We start from the raw sequence: 23,308 nt of genomic DNA on the forward strand, positions 1-23,308 counted from the left end.
ACCGTTTCTGCCCGTTTGGCGGACTATCACTACTGACTCCTGGGTGTTGTCTATTGTAGAGCATGGCTACAAATTGTTGTTCACCTGCACCCCCCCACTCTCTCTGCCCCCTCGTTATACCCCTGTTTCTGGTTCACTGTTGAATAATAATGTTCAGGAGTTGCTTCTAAAGGGTGCTGTATGTGTGGTTGATCTTTCCACCTCTCCCTATGGTTTCTATTCTAGGTATTTCCTAGTGGATAAGAAGGATGGTGGTTCTCGCCCTATCCTAGACCTCAGGGGTCTCAACTCCTACCTTGTGACCCAGAAATTCAGGATGCTCACCCTGTCCAAGGTTATAGAGCTTTTGGACGCTGGAGTCTGGATGGCCATTATTGACCTGAAAGACGCCTACTTTCACATCTCTATACATGAGGATTGTAGGAAATACCTCAGATTCTTCTGTGGGTCAGTGGCCTATGAATACACTGTTTTGCCTTTCGGGTTGGCTTCCGCCCCCCGAGTATTTACCAAATGTATGGCAGTGGTGGTGGGCTTTTTACGCTCTCAAGGATGTGTCATCTACCCCTACTTAGATGATTGGCTCCTGGTTGGGCCATCTGCCCTTGGACTCAGGGGTCAGCTCTCCCTTGTCACTTCCCTGCTTAATAGCCTGGGCCATCTCATTAATTTTGGAAAGTCCATATTTTTGCCTACACCAACGATACGGTTTATTGGGGTAGTTCTGAACTCCTCTTTAGGGAGGGCGTTGCTACCTTTGGACCGTTTAAACCGCCTGGTTTCTATGGTGCGTTATTTCCTGTCTCATCGCTACCAGACGGCCTTACTTATTCAGACACTCCTTGGGCTTATGGCCTCCACTACGAGTGTAGTGCTTCTGGCACGCCTCCATATGCGGCCCCTACAAACCTGGTTCCTTCGACGCTTTAACCCTCTTCTGATGTCCCCTCAGCGGAAGTTCTCCATCCCAAGGGGTGTGCTGCGCTCCCTAGTTTGGTGGTCCCTCCCTGAGAATTTATCCCGGGGCTCTCCCTTTGGCACTTTTGTGGCTGACGTTACTGTCTCCACTGATGCCTCCAACCTCGGCTGGGGTGGCCGCTGTGGTTCTTTAACAGTGCAAGATGTCTGGTCGCCCTCTGAGGCCTCCTTGCACATCAGTGTGTTATAACTCCGTGCAATCCGGTACTCCCTTGCTTCCTTCACGGATGTGCTCCGGAACAAGCGGGTCCAGGTCCTGTCCGACAACACGACGGCCTGCTACTACGTGAACAAGCAAGGGGGAACGGTTTCACTCAGGCTCTGCAAGGAAGCCGCAAGACTATGGTCTTGGGCGGCCCACAACAACGTCTACCCCAGGGCGATTCACATCGCAGGGGAGCTGAACGTGTCCGCAGACACCCTCAGCAGGGTGTTTCTCCCGCAACACGAACGGTCCCTCCAGCCCAAATACCTCCTTCCTATTTTCCACCAGTGGGGGTTTCTGGAGGTCGACCTCTTTGCTACGGCTTCCAACAGACAGGCCCCGCAGTTTTGCACCAGGGCTGGGGTGGATCCTTGATCCCTGGGAGATGCCTTCCAGATAGCCTGGTCCCCAGGCTTCTTTTATGCCTTCCCTCCAACCCCGCTCCTGCACAAGGTTCTTTGCAGGATTCGAGCTTATCGCACCCACTGCATCCTGGTGGCTCCATATTGGCCTCGCCAGGAATGGTTCCCCCTCCTGCTCTCCCTTTCGAAGGGATGTTGCCTGCCCTTCCCAACCGCCCCGGACCTCTTGCTGCGGGGCGGTGTGTGGCACCACAATGTAGGGGTTCTGAAGTTGACAGCCTGGCTCCTGCTGGCCCCAGAGTGACCTTCTCTGCTGAGGTCTTGCGGATCCTTTTAAACTCACGGAAGCTCTCCACTAGGCTGTCTTACCAGCGCAAGTGGTCCCGTTTTTCCCGTTGGTTGGCTCCCAAAGGGGGTTCCCCTTTTGTATGCCCCCTACCTTTAATTTTTGATTACCTGGTGGAGCTGCACTCGCGTGGTCTGGCTGTGAGCAGTATTAAGGTCCACCTAGCTGCAATCTCCGCTTTTCATGAGTGGATTGATGGGAGAACCGTGTTCAGCCATCACTTATCCAAGCAGTTTCTCAAAGGGCTTTTCAAAACCTTCCCTCCCAGGGTACCCCCGGTTCCACAGTGGAGTTTACCTTTGGTTCTGGCACAGTTAATGCTCCCGCCCTTTGAGCCACTGGCTACCTGCCCGCTGGCATTGGTGACATTTAAAGGTGGTGTTTCTGGTGGCTATTACCTCCTCCAGAAGGGTTGGGGAGATCTCTGCCTTTCGGGCTGATCCCCCTTTTCTTCAGTTCTTCCCTTATAAGGTTGTCCTGCACCCTAGTCTGGAGTTCCTCCCAAAGGTGGTAACCAAGTTTCATCTGCAACAGAAGGTTATCCTCCCTACATTTTTTCCCAACCCTTCTTCCCCAGGGGAACGAGCCTTGCACACTCTCGATTTGAAACATGCTTTATTGTTTTATTTGCATGCAGCAGCAACTTGTAGGGAGTCCCCTGCATTGTTCATTTGCTATTCTGGACCCCGTAAGGGTCTGCCTGCTTCCCCACAGTCCATTTCCCGCTGGTTGGTGTCTGCCGTTAAACTTTGTTATGCTAAAGCTGGTGTGCAGTGTCCTTTATCCGTGATTGCCCACTCTACCCGGGCGCAAGCTGCTTCTGCTGCATTCCTGCGAGGAGTTCCGCTTCGGGACGTCTGTCAAGCTGCCACCTGGTCGTCTCCGTGACGTTCATCAAGCACTACTCTGTGGACGTGAATGCGAGACGTGACTCGGCAGTTGGGACTGCTGTCCTGCACTCGTTGTTCCAGTGACACTCACACCCGCCCCCATTGGTGAGTAGCTCGCTATACTCCCAATGTGGGGCTGCACAGAAGGACGACGACGAAAAACAGTGTTTCTTACCAGTAACTGTTGTTCGTCGAGTATCTTCTGTGCAGACACACATTCCCTCCCTCCTGCCCCGCTGTGAGTGCTGTTTGGTACTATTTGGCCTCCGGCGGCTCAGGGGAACTGAGGGAATGTGGGGGACGCTTGCCTTAAGTATGCCGGTTTTGGCGGGAACGGAACCGCGCACGCGCGGAACCGGCGAGCGTCCCCCTCTTCACGATTCTATAGCTAGTCAAATCTTTCCGCGGCCGGCCTGCGCATGCGCAGTCCCAATGTGTGTCTGCACAGAAGATACTCGACGAACAACAGTTACTGGTAAGAAACACTGTTTTTGTCTGTGCAGATTTTTTAAAATGTTGCTTTGACAGCAGCTGCCACCACAGCAAAAGGATTATCACAGTGTCACTGATGGAAAGCTGCGGCAGCCATTCTGGTGGCTGTCTCTGCCTCCTGCTACAGCCATTTTGTGGCTGAGCCCACCAAGCTGGGTCAGAATTCCAAAGGTGCCTGCAGGCTCAAAAAGGTAGGGGATCCCTAGAGTAAAAAGTAGTTTGTCTTTTTTGCAAGACTTGCTTGGACAGTAGCTGAGGAAATGAAAGGAGAATGGAGTTAACCCTTGCAAAATCCCTCTCAACGATTCAGACTCTGCAGGTCATCAGCACTAGGGGTGTGCATCTGAAAAGTTTCTGATTCTGTTTGATACAGAACAATTGCGTCTCTTTACTTGTTTCTTCCATCCGAGATAGTGTCAGCTCGGAACTGATCTGTTTGGGTCTTTTTGTTTTGTTTCATGAGTTTGGGGCCCTTGCATGTGTGTTGGCTGACATGCACGTGTGTTGCTTGTTAACCATGCATGGAAAAGTGCATGCTCATCTTTTCAAGAGGGTGAGGCTCTGGGGCAGCTGTTTTTGCACTCAGTGGCACCAAAATTGCACAGTCCTCCCTCTAAACAATCAAACCAACAAGTTTGTGAGCAACAGCAGTGTTTTCTGTTTATGGATCCTGAGGAATGTTTGGGGAAGTTGCACACCAAGGTGAGTGCTGGGCAGCTGTGCACGCAAACACACACACTGTTTTTGTATCATCCCCCAAACCCATCAATTCAATGAGTTTCTTTTCAAGTACATGAAAACTAATGGACCCCAAAGAAGGCAAGTGGTGGTGGTGGTGGTCGGGCATACATAATGGCGGGAAACAAGCAGCGCCAGCAAGGCATGCAAGCAGGTGAGTGCTCCATTGTCAACTGGTCTGGCATAGCACAGCAAAATACTTTTTCAAAAAACACTCCTGCTTTAGTGACAAAGCCAATAAATTTTACCATTGAGTCCTGTTGTTATGCCATGTTTCCTTGTGCCTTCTGATTTTGTTTACATGATGAGGGGGCATTTGGGCACACCCTTCTCCCTAATCTGCTGCAGGAGCTCTGGTCAGGACTCCTGGCCACTGGCCTGTCCTTGCACTATACGTAAAATCACACAGAAAGGGAGGGCTAGGGATTTTCCTTCACTGGAAGGGAAGTAGAGGGAGGATGCCCCTCTTTTCCCCCCTATTAAAAGTGGAGGACTGGCTGCCAGTCTCCCTTTCCTACTAAAACCGTTATTAACCCAGTGTCGTGGGCTGGTCCAGCCCAAGCAGAGTTGTCAAAGTCCAGTCCAAAGTCAGCACACGAGTCCCAAGCCAGAGGTGCAGACCTAGGTGCAAGCATGGCACAGTCCAAAGCTACAGGAGCAAGGCAAGGTTCAAGGGGGCGGTCACAGCAGTAGAAAGAATGCAGCACGTTGCTTCCACACCGGGCAGTTCCTTTAGACTGGCTTTTATAGCTGGCTGCTTGGCCTCTATCCTGATGCTACTCATTGTTGCTATCCACAAGCAGCTGGCGTTGGCCCAGGAGGCGAGCACAGCGCCGTCTTTCCTGCAGTTCCACCCTCTGCCTTTGTCTGCAGCACTCTGTGGCTGTGGATGAACCTGGGGGGGGGGGGTGAAGCCCCTGGCTGGACTTCACCTGTGTTGTTGGACGTTCCTGTCTGAGCTTCCTCTGTGGTGTTGGGGCTGGGGGTGACAGTGGCTCTGCCTCAGCTGCTGGCTGTGGACTTTGATTAGCCAGCAGCTGTTCTACCTGATCACCGGCTTCTGCTGAGTCAGGGCTGGCTACACGGAGCTCCTCTTCTCTTGAGGAGTCAGGGCTGGCTACACGAGGCTCCTCTCCTCCTGAGGAGTCCTCACTTTCACAGCCCAGACTGGCCCATGACACCCAGAGTTGAATGAAAAAGAAATATGAGAAAATGGGGTCACAGAAGAAACTGAATGAGAGAGTCCCGTAGTTATGCCCCAAAATAAAAAATCTGACCAGATTGATCCCTCCACATGGAATACTGATCTGGAAAGACTTGGGGGTGCAGCATGTGTGTGCAAGTGCTCTATAAATGCCTGCTACCACCCTGTCATTTAACTCCGGATTCACAGCTTTAATCAGAAAAGCCTCCAAACCCAGAAGGCTTTCTAGGCAGGATGAAATACCTTCTGAAGTTCCTCAACCCACTATCTTTGGAGGACTTCTTAAGTCACAATGAGTGGCCCTGGCACTACGGCAAAGAAAAGGCCACCGGATAGGCATGAACCAGCTCCACATGCCTGGGACTTCCTGGATCTCCCTTGATAATTGCTTTTCCTTTCCAATTTTCACCCTAATCTGTGTAACATGGGCCGTTGCAGCAGCTGGGGCTCAAAAGCCGCAAGAGACTCCCCCTCCCCCTTCAAACTCACGTGTGCATGCCTGTGTGCATGTTGCTGGGCCAGTCTGTCCCTGTATTGTGTGAAAAGGCGCACAGAAAGGGATGGCGAGGGCGACACTGACCCGATGGCACCATGCCGTCTGCCGCTCCTCTCCTGGTACAAAGCAAACCTTTGATTCCTACAAGCTACTCAGAGCCAATGCCATTGCCCAGGATGAAACACACAAACTGTTTCTGTGTGTGTGTGTGTGGGGGGGATCATTGCAGTCTTGTTTCCTGGATATGGTTCAGCTTTCTGGAAGCTGCTTTAATGAGCTGAACTAGCAAATTCTGTTTGTAATTTTGGCTCATTTTCCCCGTTACGCACACACCCCTAATCAACATGTGTAAGTGATAATGATTGATTGGCCAGTCTATCCTAATGTCAGCAGAGAGGTGTGGCAGGCAGAAAGTCTTTAAGCTGACTTGGCTGAGATTCTGGAGATGGGCAGAGCATGCAGGGACATGAGAAGGCAGCAGGCATAGGGAATCAAGGGTTCCTGGGAATGGAGGGTTGAGTCCAGAGGAATGGTGGGCATGAGGTGAAGGTAAGAGGGTGGATCCTGAAATCGAATGGGGAATGATTAAAGAGAGAGGGAGAGAAGCCACAGTTGTGAAGATGACAACAGTTTCCATTGAATGGGAAATAGCCAGCCAGATGTTGGGCTTGCAGTCCTCTGACCACTTTTGTGTTGCCATTCCTGGCCCTGCAAAAGGCAGCCATTGAGGAGGGACCAGGAAGAAGTTTTACCTTCCTATGTGTGCTCTGAGAGTCACTGATCCATAAAATAGTTTTTTGTGGGGGAGTTCTCTACACCGCCTTTGTTTTACAGATGGGCTGGGGGAGGGGGATGTTGAATGCAGGGTAGGGCTAGAGGCCAACCAGGGAGTCTCTTGCTGAGTTTGACATTCAGACTTAGTGTCTGCTCAGATCCAAGTAGTCTCTCTCCCTCTTTCCTTCCTTAGGCCCATTAACTCTCTCCGGAATTGTTCTGCAGTGTCATTTGTGATGTTTTAAGGCAACCTCTGGCTAACTTCCCCAGCCCTGCATCTGAGTCTGTTTGGTTTGCTATGATGGCTAACCAACACATGCTTGTCAGGGAGAAGGTTTTAACAAGTGTGTTCCAAGCACTTTTTCTTCCTTTTTGGTTCACTGTTTTGTTCTGATTTGGCTTGGGTTAAAAATTTCTGTTGCTGCAGAACTGGTTGTCCTAACTGTCTTTTGCACAACTTTATTTGACTTTTTAGAGTTCTTTACTGTTCCCTCCCGATCCCCTTTGGGAGTGTCTCTTTTGAAATGTTAAAGACGCACTCTGCTTGAAGTGGTCTTGTCAGCAAGAACAGTGTTGTTCGTCAGCATTTGTAGAAAGTCCTCCCCCGCCGCCCCACTCCCCAGCTCGGGAGGTCGCCTCAACTCTTTAAGTCTACCTGACTGTGGAAGACTAGCAGATGATAAACAGAGTTTGGCTTCTATACAGAATTTAAAATTGGGTTCTTTTCCAAGGACGGCTTGGAAGGTGGAGATAACTAATGTTCATTTACTGTCCATTCACTTTTTTTATTTTGTCACAAGAGGAGGCACAATTTCCGAATGGGGGCCGAGTCTTTGAATGTGGCTGTGCTGGGAAGCATTCCTGTCTCTATCTGCAGATAGACCATTTTAGAATGCAGATGCCTTTTCTGTAAGGGAGGCAGGAGGGTTCCTCCCCCCTTCGCTTTTTGTCACTCTTGATGGCCTTCAGCCACTTCCCACCAGATGGCAGCAAAGAAACTCCTCTTAGGAAAAGATTTCTCTCTGTGCTGTGGGACTAGTGCCTAGGCAAAAATCAGTAAATGTATGACTATGGGAGGGAGGCCAAGTGTGATGCAAACAGCTTGAACTAGAGAGCCATGGTCTGTATCTAAAAGCTAGAGCAGTGATGGACAGTTGAGGGGTTCTAAATCCTCTCCTTTCCAGTCAAGCTGTTTTAGGGATTTAACCTTCCTTGTGCCTAGCTGTTGCCGCTGGCCTGGACACCTTGGCCAAAGAAGAATCAATCCCATTAGTGGAATTAGCTCTCCCCCCCCCCCCCCCCGGCAGCCAATCCTCCTAAGGCTTCAGATTCCACGGGAAGGGGCATAGCAAGACAGGGGAGCAAAAGTGCCGAGAAGCCTGGCGGCGTGTCGGTGCGTGATCCAGCAGAAGTAGCGTTTATTAAGAGAGTGAGATCCTCAAGGGAGAATGGCTGAACAGAGTTTTAAACACCCTGGCGGAGAGCCATTCTTTGATCAGTGTGGTAGCTTTTGCTCCACACAGCAAGTGCCAGGAAAGAGCCATATTGTTTAAGGCATTCTTTTGCACAAACTGGAGTTGGGGATGTGTGGAAACAATCTTGACATTGCATTTCCAGCCATTGCTCAGTGGTAGAATGTCTGCTTGGCTTGCAGAATTTCCCAGGTTCAATACCCAGTATCTCCAGTTAAAAGGATCCGGTACTAAATGATGGGAAAGACCTGTATGTGAGGTCCTAGAGAGCTGCTGCCAGTCTGATGGGCCAGAGATCTGATTCAGTAGGAGGTTGCTTTATGTGTCCAAGTGATGTTGTCATGACACGTCATGCACAAAATCTATAGTTAGTCCATAGAGTTTGGGTTGAATCTTAGAGAGTCACCTCAGCGTTATGATGTCATTTTTTTTTAAGGAGTGCAAAGGACGATACTAAGGCACCCTCTTTAGTTTCCCCCACTGGCCTGTTAAGCAGCCATGGGCAAGAGCAGACCCAGCTGGAAGGTCTCCTGCTATAGCTAGAGCGAGCGACCTGGACCCCCTAAAACAGAGAGATTGGCCTAATCCTTTTTAGAAGTCTGGTATTCATTACAGGGAGCTTGGAGTTCAACTTGCTGTCAGCTGAAGACTTTTGTATTCACCATGACTAAGTGCTTAGATCCCTCAAAGAGCGCACGTGCGCTGTTTCCCCCAGTCAAATCCAGTTTTCCTGAATAACCTGGGGGTAATAAGAGGCTTCAGTGACAAAAAAGCAACTCTTTAGTATTCCATCCAAGTAACATGGCAATACAAGGTAAACCATCATTTGCGTTCTCTCTTGACCCTCACCCCACCCTAATCTGGCAGGTGCTAAGCACAATTAGGTGCCACTTCTTTCCTGTACGGTTGCCAACACCTGGCTGGGAAATTCCTGGAGATTTGAGGGTGGAATCTGGGAGGGTGGGGTTTGGGGAAGGGAGAGACCTCATCAGGGTATAATGCCACAGAGACTGCCCTCCAAAGCTGGCATTTTCTGTGGAGGAATTTATCTCTGTCATCTGGAGATCAGTTATAATTCTGAGAGATCTCCAGTGCTGGCAACCCTAATCTGCAGGACCCTCTCACAGGGATCATTAAAATGGCTTCATTGCTCTCCACTATAGGGGAAAAAAAAACTTTGGTGGGATTTCTCCTTGAATGTTCAGCGCTACCCCCCCCCCCATCAAGTCACTAGTGTCTGTGGTCCTGTTTTAGCAAAAAGTGGGTAGCTCTCGCTGTCTGTGGGTTCTGCTTTTGTGTACGTATTCCCTTCTGCAGTGAAACCATAAGAATCAGAGTTTCACTTCTCATATTGTCCTTTGAACCCTATCCCTCTCTTTTTCTTTCCTGTGTTCAACTATGTTTTCATATTAGAGCAACTTGGTTAGAGTTTTTTAAGGAACAACTTTTGTGAACCCCTTTGGAGCTATTTTGATTTTTATATTCTTTTGGACGCCGTCTATCAGTGTTATTCCTATAACGGAGCCATGGGAATTAAGTGTGTGTGTGTTTTCAGAATTAGAGAATGCTGTTTGCATAATTCTTCCCTGGCAAGAATAAGAGGATGTGCCTTTGTGCTGAAGCAAATCTTGCGTACATGTAGAAGTGAGAAGATCGAATCATTGCTATGGGGAAAAAAAATCTACAGGTGGACTGTAGATGAGGAATATAATGGTTGATGGATAAGTAATGCTTTTGTTTTGCTTTTTAATCCAAGATAGTAATGCTTTTTAATCCAAGACAAATTTCTGAAGATGTCAACAATGAATGAATTAAAACTCATTACAATAAATGCCAGTCATCCTCCATTTTTAGGTGACAGCAGCAATGTTGGCACAGAAGGCATCTTAGAAGAGCCATTCCCTTTGGGCCGTGTGAAAAAGGGGGATGACTCGTCCAAGACGGCACCCTCACTCTGCAGTTTTCAAAAGGAGTGGTGTTTATAAAAGAATGGTTTAAGTTGGGGACATCCCCCCCAATAGTTCAGAAGGTTTTTGATTTATCATTCAAGCCAGTGAATTGTCTTTGCTACCCTACTAAGCTTTCCACAGCTGTTTTTGCAAATGGACATACGAATGTTCCTGGCCTGTGGAGGGGCTTGTCATTCTGTGTGCAAAGAAGAATCTTGGAGCTGTTTAGCCTGTAGAAAGCAAAACAAAAACCCGCTTCTATCATCTTGTGGTTGCAAGTGAACGCTGAATTGCTGATAGATAAAAAAAAATCTGAACATCATTCCATAAGAACTTCACAGAATTCGGGAGGCATTTCTGTGGCTCTTTATTCAGGTCTTTGGGCTTTGCTGTGTATCCATTTGGCTTAATCACTGCTTAAAGTCAAACAAACGGCGAAAGCTATTTGGCAAACATAAAGCCATGAGCTTTAGAGCAAACCGGCAGTCACTCTGCAAACTTGGCAGTGCTGTTTCTCCAGTGTTACTTTACCCTGCTTTCTAAAGGAAAGGCCACTGTATCACAGGTATGTAGGCCAAGGGGACACAACCAGCTATAGTATTGTATAGTGCCACAAATACTGCTCTGATTACGATAGGAAAGGTGTTGTGCGTGACACATCAGTTTGGCACTTAGTTCTGATTTTTTTGGGGTTTATTACAATTAGGGTGTTCGTTGGCGGTGAGCCGAGACTGGACAAAATACACTCTCACACCTGTGTGTGAGCTATCCCTACACTGCCATGGAAGCTCACTGGGTGACCTTAGACCAGTCTCTTCCCCCCTCCCACTCTCAGCCTTTTTGTTTTTGTGAGGTTAACATGGAAGAGTGGAAAATAGTATTGTTAAAGTCACTTAGGGTCCTTGTTGGGGACAAAAGCAGGGTGTAAATATCTGAATACACAAATCAGCTTTTTAAAAATTCCAGCTCCCTTCCTCATTAAAAAAAAATGCCACAATTTTCCAAATTGCTTCTCTCAATCACAAAAAACCCAGGTGTGGATATTATTGCCTCCACCCAGAAACCACTTAATTCTCTGTCTACTGAACCTGTATTGTAAGGAGTACAGGCATACAAGGTGTGTGTTTGAGTAGCAGGGTTGAGATCAGGATAAAGATTGCTCAAACCCTGGTTTTCTAAAATGCAGAAAGTAAAATAATTTGGGGGGTCATATGCATATGCACAAAGGAACTATTTTTAAAGCAAACTGCAGTCACATGTGCAAAGCTTTCTAGTAAAAAAAGCAAACTTCAGCGCAAGGCAAGAGTGTGACTGAAATAGGAGTGCAATTTATCTTCATAGTACAGGCCTGATGCTTTATCACTCTTCCAATTCTACCCCTCCTTGCACTCTGTTATGTACAACTTTCTTTTAATAGCCATGTTTCTGGATTTAGTTAAAGTCCAAGTTCACAATATGCCTATGTATTATGTTACATAGACCTTCTGGAGAACAAGGTTCCTGATTTATCTAAAGTGATCAGCTAGATGGTGAAATGGATGGGGTACTTACGGTTGCTGTGAGTTGCATGCACAGTTCATCAGCTTTGATAGTTCTACATGTCTTTGCTTACTTCCTTATATCTTACGCATTTTCACATTTTGCAGCAGTTAGGTTTAACAGTCTTTGATTGCAAAGCAGTATAGGGTTGCATCCTACGACTCTCTTCTGTTATGCCTTCCTTCATGGGAGAAAGGATTCCTCCAGTGAAGAGTGATTTTTTTTTCCTAATGGAAAAACAGCTTCCTGAGCTGAATTGCAGAGGAGTGACCATGCTAGTCTACTGTAGCAAAACAATGCCCAATGACTCCTTAAAGACTGACAATGTTTATTCTGATGTGAGCTTTTGGCGATTTTTTGCCAATATTTTTTCTTTCCATTGTCTTTGGAGAAGTGAGCTCTGTCTCATGAAAGTTCACAACAGAATAAATGTTGTTAGTTGTTAAGGTGCCACTGGAGTTTTGTTTTTCCTGTGATGGAGAAATGCCTGTCTTTGTTGAAGGAAGTGTCGCTCTGTTGGAGGAAGACTTGGTGAAAGTCAATCTGAGGATCCGACGTAAGGGAATCAAAGGACCCGATATAACATTGAGCCCTGTAAGTATAGGTGCAGTTCAGAAAATGGGCTTGGATGCCACTGAGGTGGGTGATAGCAGTTTATAGACACAGCATTCTTCCAGAGGCTGGTGTGCCTCGCTGCTCATAATTCCTGTAACACCATGCCCGAGTAATTCCTTTAAAATGGCATTTCAGGAAACATGGGAAGTGCTGTTGTTATAATTTTACCAACATCGTTGACATTCTTACATAATTTAACAACTCATGCTCTTTCAAGGCTGGGTACTTTCCTATGAACCTGCCTTGTACTGAATCAGACCACTGATCCATCAAGGTCAATACTGTCTACTCATACTGGCAGCCGCTCTCCAGAGTCTCAGGTAGAGGTCTTTTGAATCACCCCTTACTTGGTTCTTTCAACTGGAGATGCCAGGGATTGAACCTGAGACCTTCTGCGTTCCAAGCAATTGCTCTATCACTGACTGAGCCATGGTGCCTCTCCTTAATTGCTGCCCTTTGCAGTATTTTACTTGTACTGTGTTTTTGCTTTTATAAACAGTATATGCTTACCTTTGGAATGCAATTGTGTCGTCCCCATTTGCAGCCCTGTATCCCCCCCCCCACTGTTCCTTCCAACTTTCTTTCCCCCATCCTTTACTTCCAATATTTCACCCCCCTTTGGGCTTATTCTATACCAGTAGACCTTGTTTAATCTGAGACAGCAGGGGCTTGAAGCAGTCTACACGCTCCATACAATCCAAGATCAGCACAGGCAGGGTCTGGTCATCCAGTAGTGAAGTCAGGAAGCCGCTGGCTCTAGGATCATAGTGGCATGGAAACATGGTGGCCTAAATAGTTGGAGGAGGGAGAAGTCCGACGAGGCAGGGCTTGATGGAGAGCTGAGCCTACAAAGCATGATGTTTGTTTAAGTCGTTATCTGGCTCGGTTGCTGGAATGTGGGCTGCCAACCTGGCACTACTCTGCCTCTCCCGCTGGGTTGGAGGGGCTGTCACACTGTGGTAAAGCGTCCGCCTAGCATGCAGAAGGTCCCAGGTTCAATCCCTGATATCTGCAGCAAAAAGTTCAGGTGGTAGATGACAGGAAACATCGGCTACCTCAGACCCCAGAGAGCTGAGGCTACTCTGAGTAGACTCTGCTATCCTTTTTTTTTATAATTTATTATTTTATTTTTAAAACAGGTAAAGGGGTACAAAATAGAAAAGGGAACAAATATTTAAAAGGACAAGATTACAAAACTATGTTGCAAGGGCTATCAGAGTACAAAGATCATATAACATTCAAAATACGTGTTTTTTTTTTCAAATAAACAGCACAGACAAAACTCAAAACATACTTCCTTTCCTCATCCTAGAAAACCTCCTTATTAAATCAATCTGTGATTAAAAACGCTACCCTTGATGGGCCAAGGGTCTGAAGGCAACCTCATGGGTGAGTGCCTGGGGTGTGGTAGTCTGGGACCTGGCGCTTCAAGGCAGGAGACTGGCTGCTCTGGAGTCTGGCACTTTGGAAGAATCATCCGGAGCAGATCCCTTGATGTCAGGCCCTTCAACAAAGGCCCCCAAACTCCACAGGTTCCGTGTCTTGAGAGAGTCCAGTGGTGCCGGGTGTCACCTGAGTCTCCTGATCTCCCCCCAGAATGGTCCCTGGCTCAGATAAGGACGTTGTCCCTGCATCCAAGTTTGGCCTGGAGGAGCGGCGTGTGTGTGTGTGTGTGTGTGTGTCTGACAGACTCTATCCTCCCCCCCCCTTAGTACTTTCTAATGTTGTTCTTTATTTCCATTCTGTTTTTCTATTTATAGACTTACTTGCATCAGCGGCAGTCAATTAGAACTGCAGTGAATCCTTTAAAAGGAGTATGCCAGGAGGGAATATATTTGTTGATTTGCCCGTTCCTGGGAAGCCAGATTGATAGTTTACATGAAACCCCGGCAACATATTTAAAACTCTCTTGGGATTTTGTTGATTTTGAAATCTTCCTATAAAAATATGGCTATTGCTGTTTTCCCATGCAGTGCAGAATACAAAGATGTCAAGGGGAAGAAGGGGAGAACAGTGTCATCTTTTTCCCTGAAGGCAGCAAAATCAAAATCCTTAGTGATATTTTAAATCGATCGCTAGCTCTCTAGCTTGTTTTTGGCCCAAATCCCCCAAAGTAGTCACAACATCAATAAAACAATTCCTTTATTTGTGTATGTTTTTAAAAGAAATTACAATTTAAAATTTGAAACCATGAACAGGGAGGCTGTGATTTTTTGCAGGGAAAAATAAAAGACGATGAATATTCAAACTATTCTTGTATATTAGCTGTCAAATCAGATGCCTCATTTGGTTGCCTTAATGATTTGCTCCAGAATAGCCAGTTGGTTGGTTAACTGCTGTTGGTTAACTGCTGTTAATTCATAATCAGGGATAGGGTTATTGGGTTGTTTAGATGTTGTCTTCTCTAGGGTCATCCTCATAGGCAGATCATACACCGCTGAAAATCAGCCGTGTTCCTTTGCCCCCCTGCATAGTTGGTGGTATGAGTCAATTGACACAATTTATTGTTCTGGCACATGCACAGAACTGGCTGGTTCAAATGACAGCTTCCGGGCAGCTCTAGGAGAGAGTGCCTATCAGGTTGCCGAAAAGGAATGTACTAAGCCTGTGTAGCTGGGCAGGCAGGCAGGCAGGCAAAATGGCCATGGCTAGAATAGTTAGATACCCAAGGTATTCTGCTTCCAGCAATCTAGACCCAATGAAGATGAAGTTAGACAGGCAAAATGAGCCAAGCTGGGATAGCGAGACAATTCACACAACAGGATTTAAACACAACTTATTATTACATTGGGTTTTTTCCCCCAAAGAAGGTGGAGGAAGGGAGGGGGAAGCAGTGAGCGAACACACACACACACACACAACATTTTTCATCAATTTCCTGTCATTTATACTGAAAGACATGAATGAGTCTGCTAGACTTGATTCTTGCTCTTCTACTGGTGACCAACAGGGCTATCTGCTGGAAACTAAGAGTGCAGGTTTCAGGGGCCTGCTCATCCCCCAAATGACCATTCTTTGTTGCTCCTGTCACCTTCCCCCATCGATAGAGCATCATAAAAGAGGATTTGAATCCTCATATGAAACTCCAATCACTAGCTAGCCTGTGCTGGCTGTCACTTCTTCTCCAGGAACACTTCCACAAACTGGTGAATTCTGCCCCATACAGTTCTTTTTTCTGAACAAAGGTGATGGGCAATCTTACTCCAGAGTAAGCGATCTAGGAATTGTTGCCATGGTTTTTTCCAAATGTGTGGCTGACCCGTTTCTCTGAGAAGTAAATGAAATGCACCACTCATGCTCAGACAGCGGTGCTGGTCTAGTAAGGCAGGTTCTGTAACTAAGGTTCTCTCTATGCCCTGCCCGCCCTCCCCAACAAAACAGGAGCTCATAGAAGAAAGGTTTACAGAAATGGCTTTGTCAGAGCAAGCATCCCTGGCCAGTCACACCCCGAGGGCAGGATATAATTACCTAGCAATTTCTGAGCACTGATTAGGTTTTATTCCCCCTGCCATTTTATTAGAAGATACATCTTACCTCACCTAATTCCCCCCTCCCTCCCCCACTGATAGTAGCGGTATCCTCAGCACAAGATGTCATTTTCACTCTGAAGGAGGATACTAGTGGAGATGGGAGATTTTTGTCAAGTAGTTGTGTGCCTGTTACATCTTGTGTTAATTCAGCTTGGCTGGGCTACTTGAAGTGGTAGCTAGTGCCCCCAGGGGCTGGGCGGTTGAGAAGGTGGGAGGTGGGCACATTGTTAACAGAGCGGGGATGCCTTTGGCATGTTTTATTGTAGCATAAGCTTTCAAGAGCCACAGCTCTCTTGCAACTTTACTGTAGCATAAGTTTTCGAAAACCACAGCTTTCTTAGTCAGATGCATCTGACGATGCATCTAACAAAGAGAGCTGTGGCTCTCGAAAGCTTATGCTACAATAAAGTTGGTTAGTCTTAAGGGTGCTACTGGACTCTGCTATTTTGCTACTGCAGACTAACATGGCTAACTCCTCTGGATCTTTGTCATAGCTGCGTGCTAAAAATCTAAATTTGCCAGCAGTGGGGTTGTGGGCTTTTTGCATGTGATGGGAACAAATTTTTGTGCCCAGGAGGAACCTTGTGTGCATCAGGCTTTTCCCTGCAGGGTTTCCAAGCAGCCGAATGACTCTCTTGAAGTCCATCAGCTTCAGAAGTTTGCTCAGCTGTGACTGCAAGATGGCGTCCTAGCTGCCACACCACTCTGACAGCGGTTGGCTTGGCAGAGTTTCATCAGTCATGCTGTCTTTGCTGTCAAGGAGGCAGCTGGAGCTTGGCATTTCTCCCCTTGGCGGCGTGTTACCTCCCCAGAGCCCATAGCAGCGTTGGATCTAAAATGAAGGGTGCCATGCTTGTGTGCGTGTGTGAAGCATAGCAGTCCCTGCGGATCAGTGCTGATCTTCATCTGGCTTTTCAGAGAACATGTCAAGGAAGATATGAGCAACATGTAGCACTTGGGGGGTGTCTCTGCCTTTAATCATGTGTGGGGCTTGCAGCCAAAGAAAGAAAACTGCCTTCTTCTGAATCAGAGCCTTGTCTATCAAAATATTGTCTTCTCTGACTGGTAGCAACTCTCCAAGGTCTCAGGGTTTATCCTGCCAACCACTGTCTAATCCTTGAACTTGGAGATTCCAGGGACTGAAACTGGAGCCTTCTGCATGCCAGGCAGATATGCCATATGACAGAGCCACAGTTTTCCCCATAGCTTCTAGTATAGTATCTTAGGCTAGTCACCTCACCACTTTGGTGTGGTGCTTAAGAGAGGCAGGACTCTAATCTGGAGAGCCAGGTTTGATTCCCCACTCCTCCACTTGAAGACAGCTGGATGACCTTGGGTCAGTCGGAGCTTCTAGGAGCTCTCTCCGCCCCACCCACCCCACAGGGTGTTTTGTTGTGGGGATAATAATAACATACTTTGTAAACCGCTCTGAGTGGGTGTTAAGTTGTCCTGAAGGGCGATATACATCAAGTGTTGTTGTTGTTGTTGTTGTTGTTGTTATGTGTCAAAGCCTTCATCATTCAGTTATCCCTTCTCTTAGAAAACCACATCTTTAATACTTGTAGCTCCTAGGTAACAGTCCTCTCTCCCATTCCTTACTTGATGTGATATGCCTACTTCTGATCACAGAGTAAAGAGCTTTACTAAGAGGCATAATAATTTGTGTGTGAATCCTTAAAAGGTTATGCTAAAAGCAGCATGTCAGACTGCTTTATTCAAATTACCACTCTCAAATTGGTTAGTCAGTGGGGATCGCTGGACTTCCTCTGCTGCATACCTTGATTCCCATTTCTGCATTTCTCCGCGGTGGAGGGAGGCAGTATTCCACAGGCAGCTTACCAGATGGCAGTTGACATTTGCCAAGTAATAAGTACAGTTGCCACATCAGTCCAGTGTACCAACCTCCTTTGATTTTTACACATGGGCAGAGGCAAAATACTAATTTAAAAGAGACCTCAACTAGGCCTAAGGATCCCATTCACCCCAGCTGGAGTGGAGGTATCCTCAACTCCCAGCTTCTGTCCCCTGCCCCCTCTTACCTGGCTGGGTGGGGAAGAGGCACACGAGTGGGTCGGCAACTCCCGGAGCACACTCCCGCACACTCTGGAGTGCATTCGTGTCACACCAGGAATTGCATCATCCCTGGAACGATGCAGAAGTGCAGGGTTGTGCCACGGGATGATTTTGCCAATTCGGCCCCTGGAGTGACCCATCACTTCCACATTGCTCTGGGAATGATGCCATTCTTGCTGCGCTGCAGAAGTGCTCCGGAGCATGCATGTTCCATGGGTGCACGCGAAGGGTAAGTGCTCCGATTGCACCCCCGCACAACCCCCCATCCCCCAGTTTGAGCTCCAGGGGGCCTTGCAACCCTAACTAGGCCTGATTTTGGTCATCCTGCAAAGTTTACCTTTGACTATCCCCCTCTTTGCAAAGCGGGAAAGAGGGCAAGTAAACAGTTTGTAATATTCAGAGGAGTTAGCCATGTTAGTCTGTAGTAGCAAAATCAAAAAGAGTCCAGTAGCACCTTTAAGACTAACCAATTTTATTGTAGCATAAGCTTTCGAGAATCAAGTTCTCTTTGTCAGATGCATGCATCTGACGAAGAGAACTTGATTCTTGAAAGCTTATGCTACAATAAAATTGGTTAGTCTTAAAGGTGCTACTGGACTCTTTTTGAGTTTGTAATATTGTGGCATAAAAGGGCTAATTCAGCATCTTCCCATAGCTGTGGAAGTTTTATTTTGCATAGTCCTATAAATTGGCACGTTTTACTGGTGGAAATTACTCCCCCACCCGTTCCAGCTTTCACAATATTTTAATACAGGGAATGGCAGTATGCAAATAAACCAAATTTTAGCAGAATAACGGTTGGAAGTTGCTTTTGACACAATCCTTTCCGCCCACACAACTGAGCTGTTCACAGCTGTTTCAGCTCAAAGGAATCCCCCCCCCCCCCCGCAGTTCCTGCAGCAAAACCAGAAAATGTACGAACATACTACATACAAGAGGGTGAGTATATATGCCGGGTGATTTTGAGCCAGTCCTACACTCTTGCCCCGAACTACTTCAGATGGTTGTGAGGATAAAACAGAGGAGAGGAGAACAATGTAAGCTGCTTTGGATCCCTGTTGGGGTAAAGGCGGGGTATAAATGAAGAAAAATTAAAACATGTTCTGTACTACAACAAACATTTCTTGGTTTTGTGGAGGGACCGTGACTCAGCAACAGCGTAAAGTCCTGGGTTCAATCCCTTCCATCTCAGGTTCAAATGAATCCAGTAGTAGATGGCATGAAGGAGAAACTTGGCTGGTTAGAGTAGACGAGACTGACTGTAGTAGGCCAAGGGTCTGAGTCAGTGTAAGGCGGGTTTGTGTGTTCATGTGTGTGGTTTCAGACATATGGCACTATTTTTGCTTACTCTGACGTTGGAAAAGGTGGATTTGTTCCACCGTTGGTGGTTTGTTCAGCATCTCAGATTGCTGCATTAAGAACAGCAGTTTCTTTGCTACGGTGTGGAGGTATTCTGGGCTTCGCTTGAGCCAGGCAGTTGAATTGTGGTGTTAGTATCGCTCACAGAACTGGCAGGATTGAACCTAGAGAAGCAGTGTGTTTTCCACCAAGGTTTTTGATTGTTGTGTTGCGCAGTAGCAGCAAGATGAAAAGAAAGCTTCCTCACCAGCCCTTACTTGCTTAGCCTCATTAAAATTCCTTATTTTTGAAGTGAGACGTTGAAATCACCTTGGCTTCTTTGAAATGATTTTGTGAGGATTTCTTTCCCCCCACTGAAATCCAAAATGAAGAGATAATAAAGTGGCTCCTAGATATCAGAAATCGGTTCACCAGAAAGAAATAGTTGATCATAGCTTGGTTGCCTGAATCAAGATTCCTGCCAACATCTTTTCTGGTGCCTGCTAAGTGTTTTTAGAAAGTAGGCAGGGCCAGTTGGGACTTTTGCCCCAGCACGGTTTCTCATTGGCTGTTGGACATTTGGTTGGCTGTGCAGATTTAAAAAATAATAATATTGCTTTGGGAGCTGCTGCCACCACAAACTCAAGAATCTTCACTGTGTGACCGAAGATAAGCTACGGCAGCCATTTTGGGGCTGGCTCTGCCTCCTGCAGCAGCCATTTTGGGGCGGTCATTTTGTGGCTACGCCTACCATGCTATATCAGAATTCCAAAGGTGCCCACAGGCTCAAAAAAGTTGGGGACCACTGTAGCTTAGAATAACCTCCACTTGCTTCCTTTTAAAGCAATTTTCTGGCTTTGCCTGCTCAGTCTACTCTTCTTATGCCACAAATTCCCTGCTCTGTTGCACTCTGCCCAGTGCCAACCTTGTAGTCTTCATGTCTAAGTACACGTCTCCACCTTCCTTACATTCTTCCCTTGTTAATCTGGCATCTCCCTTCCCTTTGCATTATATTCCCTCCAAGTACCCCCAGTCTGTCTTTACATTGCTTGAGTCCAAGAGCTGCTGCCTTCAATTTCTATAAGCTTTATAAAGTGCCATGCACATTGAGAAATAATCATTTTTCTGCATAAGTGTTTACAAAAAGCTGTGACTGGCTGTGCCACGACGCTAACTGCATTATTACGATTTTCCTGCAGCACCTTCAACCCTGCCTATGCACCTTTTCTGGATGTTACAAACGAGGAGCTCCCATTGACTTGAAAAAAATGGATTGGCCTTAATGAGAGAATGATAGGATCACGATGTCTCCATGTGTGTTAGAAGCATTCTGGGGCTTAATTGGATGCCGTGGGAGGCTGAAGGATGGAGGGATACGTTCTTGGATGGCAAAGGGTCTCTTGGGGGCTGCTGGCAATTCTCCCGCAGGTCAGCCGGATAATCAGGAAGGGAGGCAGTAGATCCTCTTCACACATTACGAAGCACACAGGTTGGGTCTGGGGCACCTGCTGCGTGTCATACGTAACCACAATCACATGTGACTGAAAAGGTCTCTCGCAGTACCACCCTTCCTGAGACAAGGATTGGGGGGGGGCTGAAGCCCCCTCCTCCATGCACCCTGTACTCCTGATCCTAATCAGGCACTACACATGCAGAAATTGAGGAGCACTCTCAACTTGCAGATGGTTTCGACCTCCAGACCCAATCTGTGTACTCCACAATACATGAAGAGGCCTGTGTGGTTTTGTTTTTTGTTTTTTGTAAAATTTTTATTGGGTTAGAACATTAATATTTTTACATTACATTGCATTCAATTATCCCCTAATTTTTCGTTTCTAACCCCCTCCCTTTCCCCCCCTTTTGTTGACTTCCAACAGCTTTCCCACCCTCTGTCCCTTTTCCCTTACTTCTATTAATTTCCTCTATCTAAAACAAATATATATTCTCCATTATATTAAGCAGTACATCTTTAACTCTTTTACTTACTAAACATCCAAACTATACTTCTTTAGATAAACAATTTATCCCATTTTCCAGTTTTGAATATTTCTGTATGTCATAAACCATAAAAATTTCCCACATTTAAATCAAACAATTTGATTTGTTCTCTCTATATTAATCATTTCTTCTTTTTATAGTATTTCTATATAACTCATCACATAGTCAGTCATTTTAACTCTTCTATACATTCAGTTTGGTGCATATAAGTCTTATCAAGTAAAAAAAAAATATTGTTAATTACTCAATCCTCATGTTTAAACCGTTAATTATTCTCTATCAATATTCTATCAATTAACCTTTACATATCTATATATATCTCAATCAATTAATTAATCTAACTGCTTATAAATTCACATTTCTCTTCTTCCCCCGGTAAAGTCACCCCTCTCTTTTATACTTTTATTGTACTTCAGTAGTTCTCAAACTGCCACAGTTTTCCTCCCACCTCCCACTTCTTCTCCAGATATTGTTTCAGCTTCTCCCAGTCTGTGTTAAACTGCCCTGAGTCCAGATCTCTCAGTTTTCTTGTCATCTTGTCCATTTCAGCCATATACAGCAATTTGTAGATCCAATCTTCAATAGTTGGCACTTCTTGTACTTTCCATTTCTGCGCATACAAAAGTCTAGCTGCTGCAGTCATATAAAATATCAACGTCCTATGGTGGGCTGGGATTCCCTCCATTCCCAAGTTTAGCAGCAGGAGTTCTGGGTTCTTATTTATTTGAAACTGTAAAATTTCACTCATTTCTCTTATTATTTCCCCCCAGAACTGCCTAGCTACCTCACACGACCACCACATATGATAGAGGGAGCCCTCATGCTTTCTACATTTCCAGCATTCATTAGAAGTGTTCAAGTTTCCTAGCGCAATCTTCTTTGGTGTCATGTACCAACGATAGATCATTTTGAAAATGTTCTCTTTAATATTAATACATGTCGTTGTCTTCATTGTAGTTTTCCACAAGTATTCCCATGCCTCCATTGTTATTTCTTTATTAAAATGTATAGCCCATTTCACCATTTGTGTTTTAACTGTCTCATCCTCGGTATACCATTTCAACAGTACTTGGTATACCTTGGATATTCTTTTCTTGTCCTCTTTAAAAAGGGTCTGCTCTAGTTCCGAATTCTCTGTTCGTATACCTCCCTTTACAGAGTCCGAGTTATACAAATCTCTGATCTGTCTATACTGGAACCAATCGTAGTTCGGTGATAGTTCCTCTTGCGTCTTTATTCTAAGTTTAGACACTTCAGTTTTAGTTATTTCTTTGTACGTTAAACATTGTTGTTCATTATCAACAGCTCTCGGATCTATCACCTCGTATGGAACCACCCACAAAGGGGTTCCTTCTTGTAGGTAAATTCTGTACTTCTTCCAGATTGTATATAAACTTCTCCTTACAAAATGATGCAGGAACATCGAGTTGACCTTTACTTTGTCATGCCATAGGTATGCGTGCCATCCAAAAATTTTTTTATATCCCTCTAGGGCTAATAGTTTCTTATTCTTTAATGTCATCCACTCTTTTAACCAAACTAGGCAGATTGCATCATGGTAAAGTCTCAGGTTGGGCAGTTGCATTCCGCCTCTTTCCTTTGCATCTTGTAGAACTTTTACTTTCACTCGAGGCTTCTTGCCTGCCCAAACAAAATCTGATATTTTCCTCTGCCATTTTTCAAATTGTTTAGAGTCTCTGATGATTGGTATTGTCTGTAGCAAAAACATTACTCTTGGTAACACATTCATCTTAACTGCTGCAATCCTGCCCAACCATGACAAATTCAGTCTATTCCATTTGATCAAGTCTCTCTCTATCTGAGTCCATAATTTTTCATAATTATTCTTGAACAAATCTATATTTTTTGCAGTCAGCTCAACTCCCAAATATTTCACCTTACTAGTTACTTCACAGTCCGTTGTTTCCATTAACAATTGTTGTTTCTGCTTAGTCATGTTTTTACATAATATCTTTGACTTCTTTTTGTTAATGAAGAAACCTGCCAAGTCACCAAACTCCTTGATCTTGTCTATCACTTTTGGCATGTTCTCCAATGGATCTTCTACAATTAACATTATGTCATCTGCAAATGCTCTAACCTTGTATGAATAGTCCTTTATTTTTATTCCTCGTATTTCCTCGTCTTGTCGTATTTGTATCATCAGAATCTCCAATACTAAAATGAACAACAATGGAGATAACGGGCAACCTTGTCTTGTTCCTTTACTAATCGTCAATTTCTTGGTCAGTTCATCATTCACTACAATTGCTGCAGTCTGGTCTCTATAAATTTCTTTAATTGCTCTG

At 45.8% G+C, this 23,308-nt stretch overlaps 1 protein-coding gene across 5 annotated transcripts in view; it reads left to right on the forward strand.

Moving 5' to 3' along the window:
• MAD1L1 (mitotic arrest deficient 1 like 1) overlaps nucleotides 1–23,308 on the forward strand; it is a 545,441-nt gene that overhangs the window by 224,723 nt on the left and 297,410 nt on the right. The window contains exon 1 of one of the 5 annotated variants that reach the window (XM_054992885.1): nucleotides 6,178–6,260. The exons of 2 other annotated variants lie outside the window; for them this stretch is intronic. Coding sequence is in view for 1 of the 3 variants with exons in the window: in XM_054992883.1 (XP_054848858.1) it covers nucleotides 18,576–18,602 (27 nt within the window). In the remaining 2 variants the exon portion in view is untranslated. Of the gene's footprint in view, nucleotides 1–6,177; nucleotides 6,261–10,404; nucleotides 10,472–18,568; nucleotides 18,603–23,308 lie in introns of those variants that run through there. 2 more of the 5 variants (XM_054992884.1, XM_054992883.1) reach the window with 2 other exon arrangements.

Source organism: Eublepharis macularius, chromosome 12 (genome assembly GCF_028583425.1).
Source record: "Eublepharis macularius isolate TG4126 chromosome 12, MPM_Emac_v1.0, whole genome shotgun sequence".
NCBI lineage: Eukaryota > Metazoa > Chordata > Lepidosauria > Squamata > Eublepharidae > Eublepharis > Eublepharis macularius.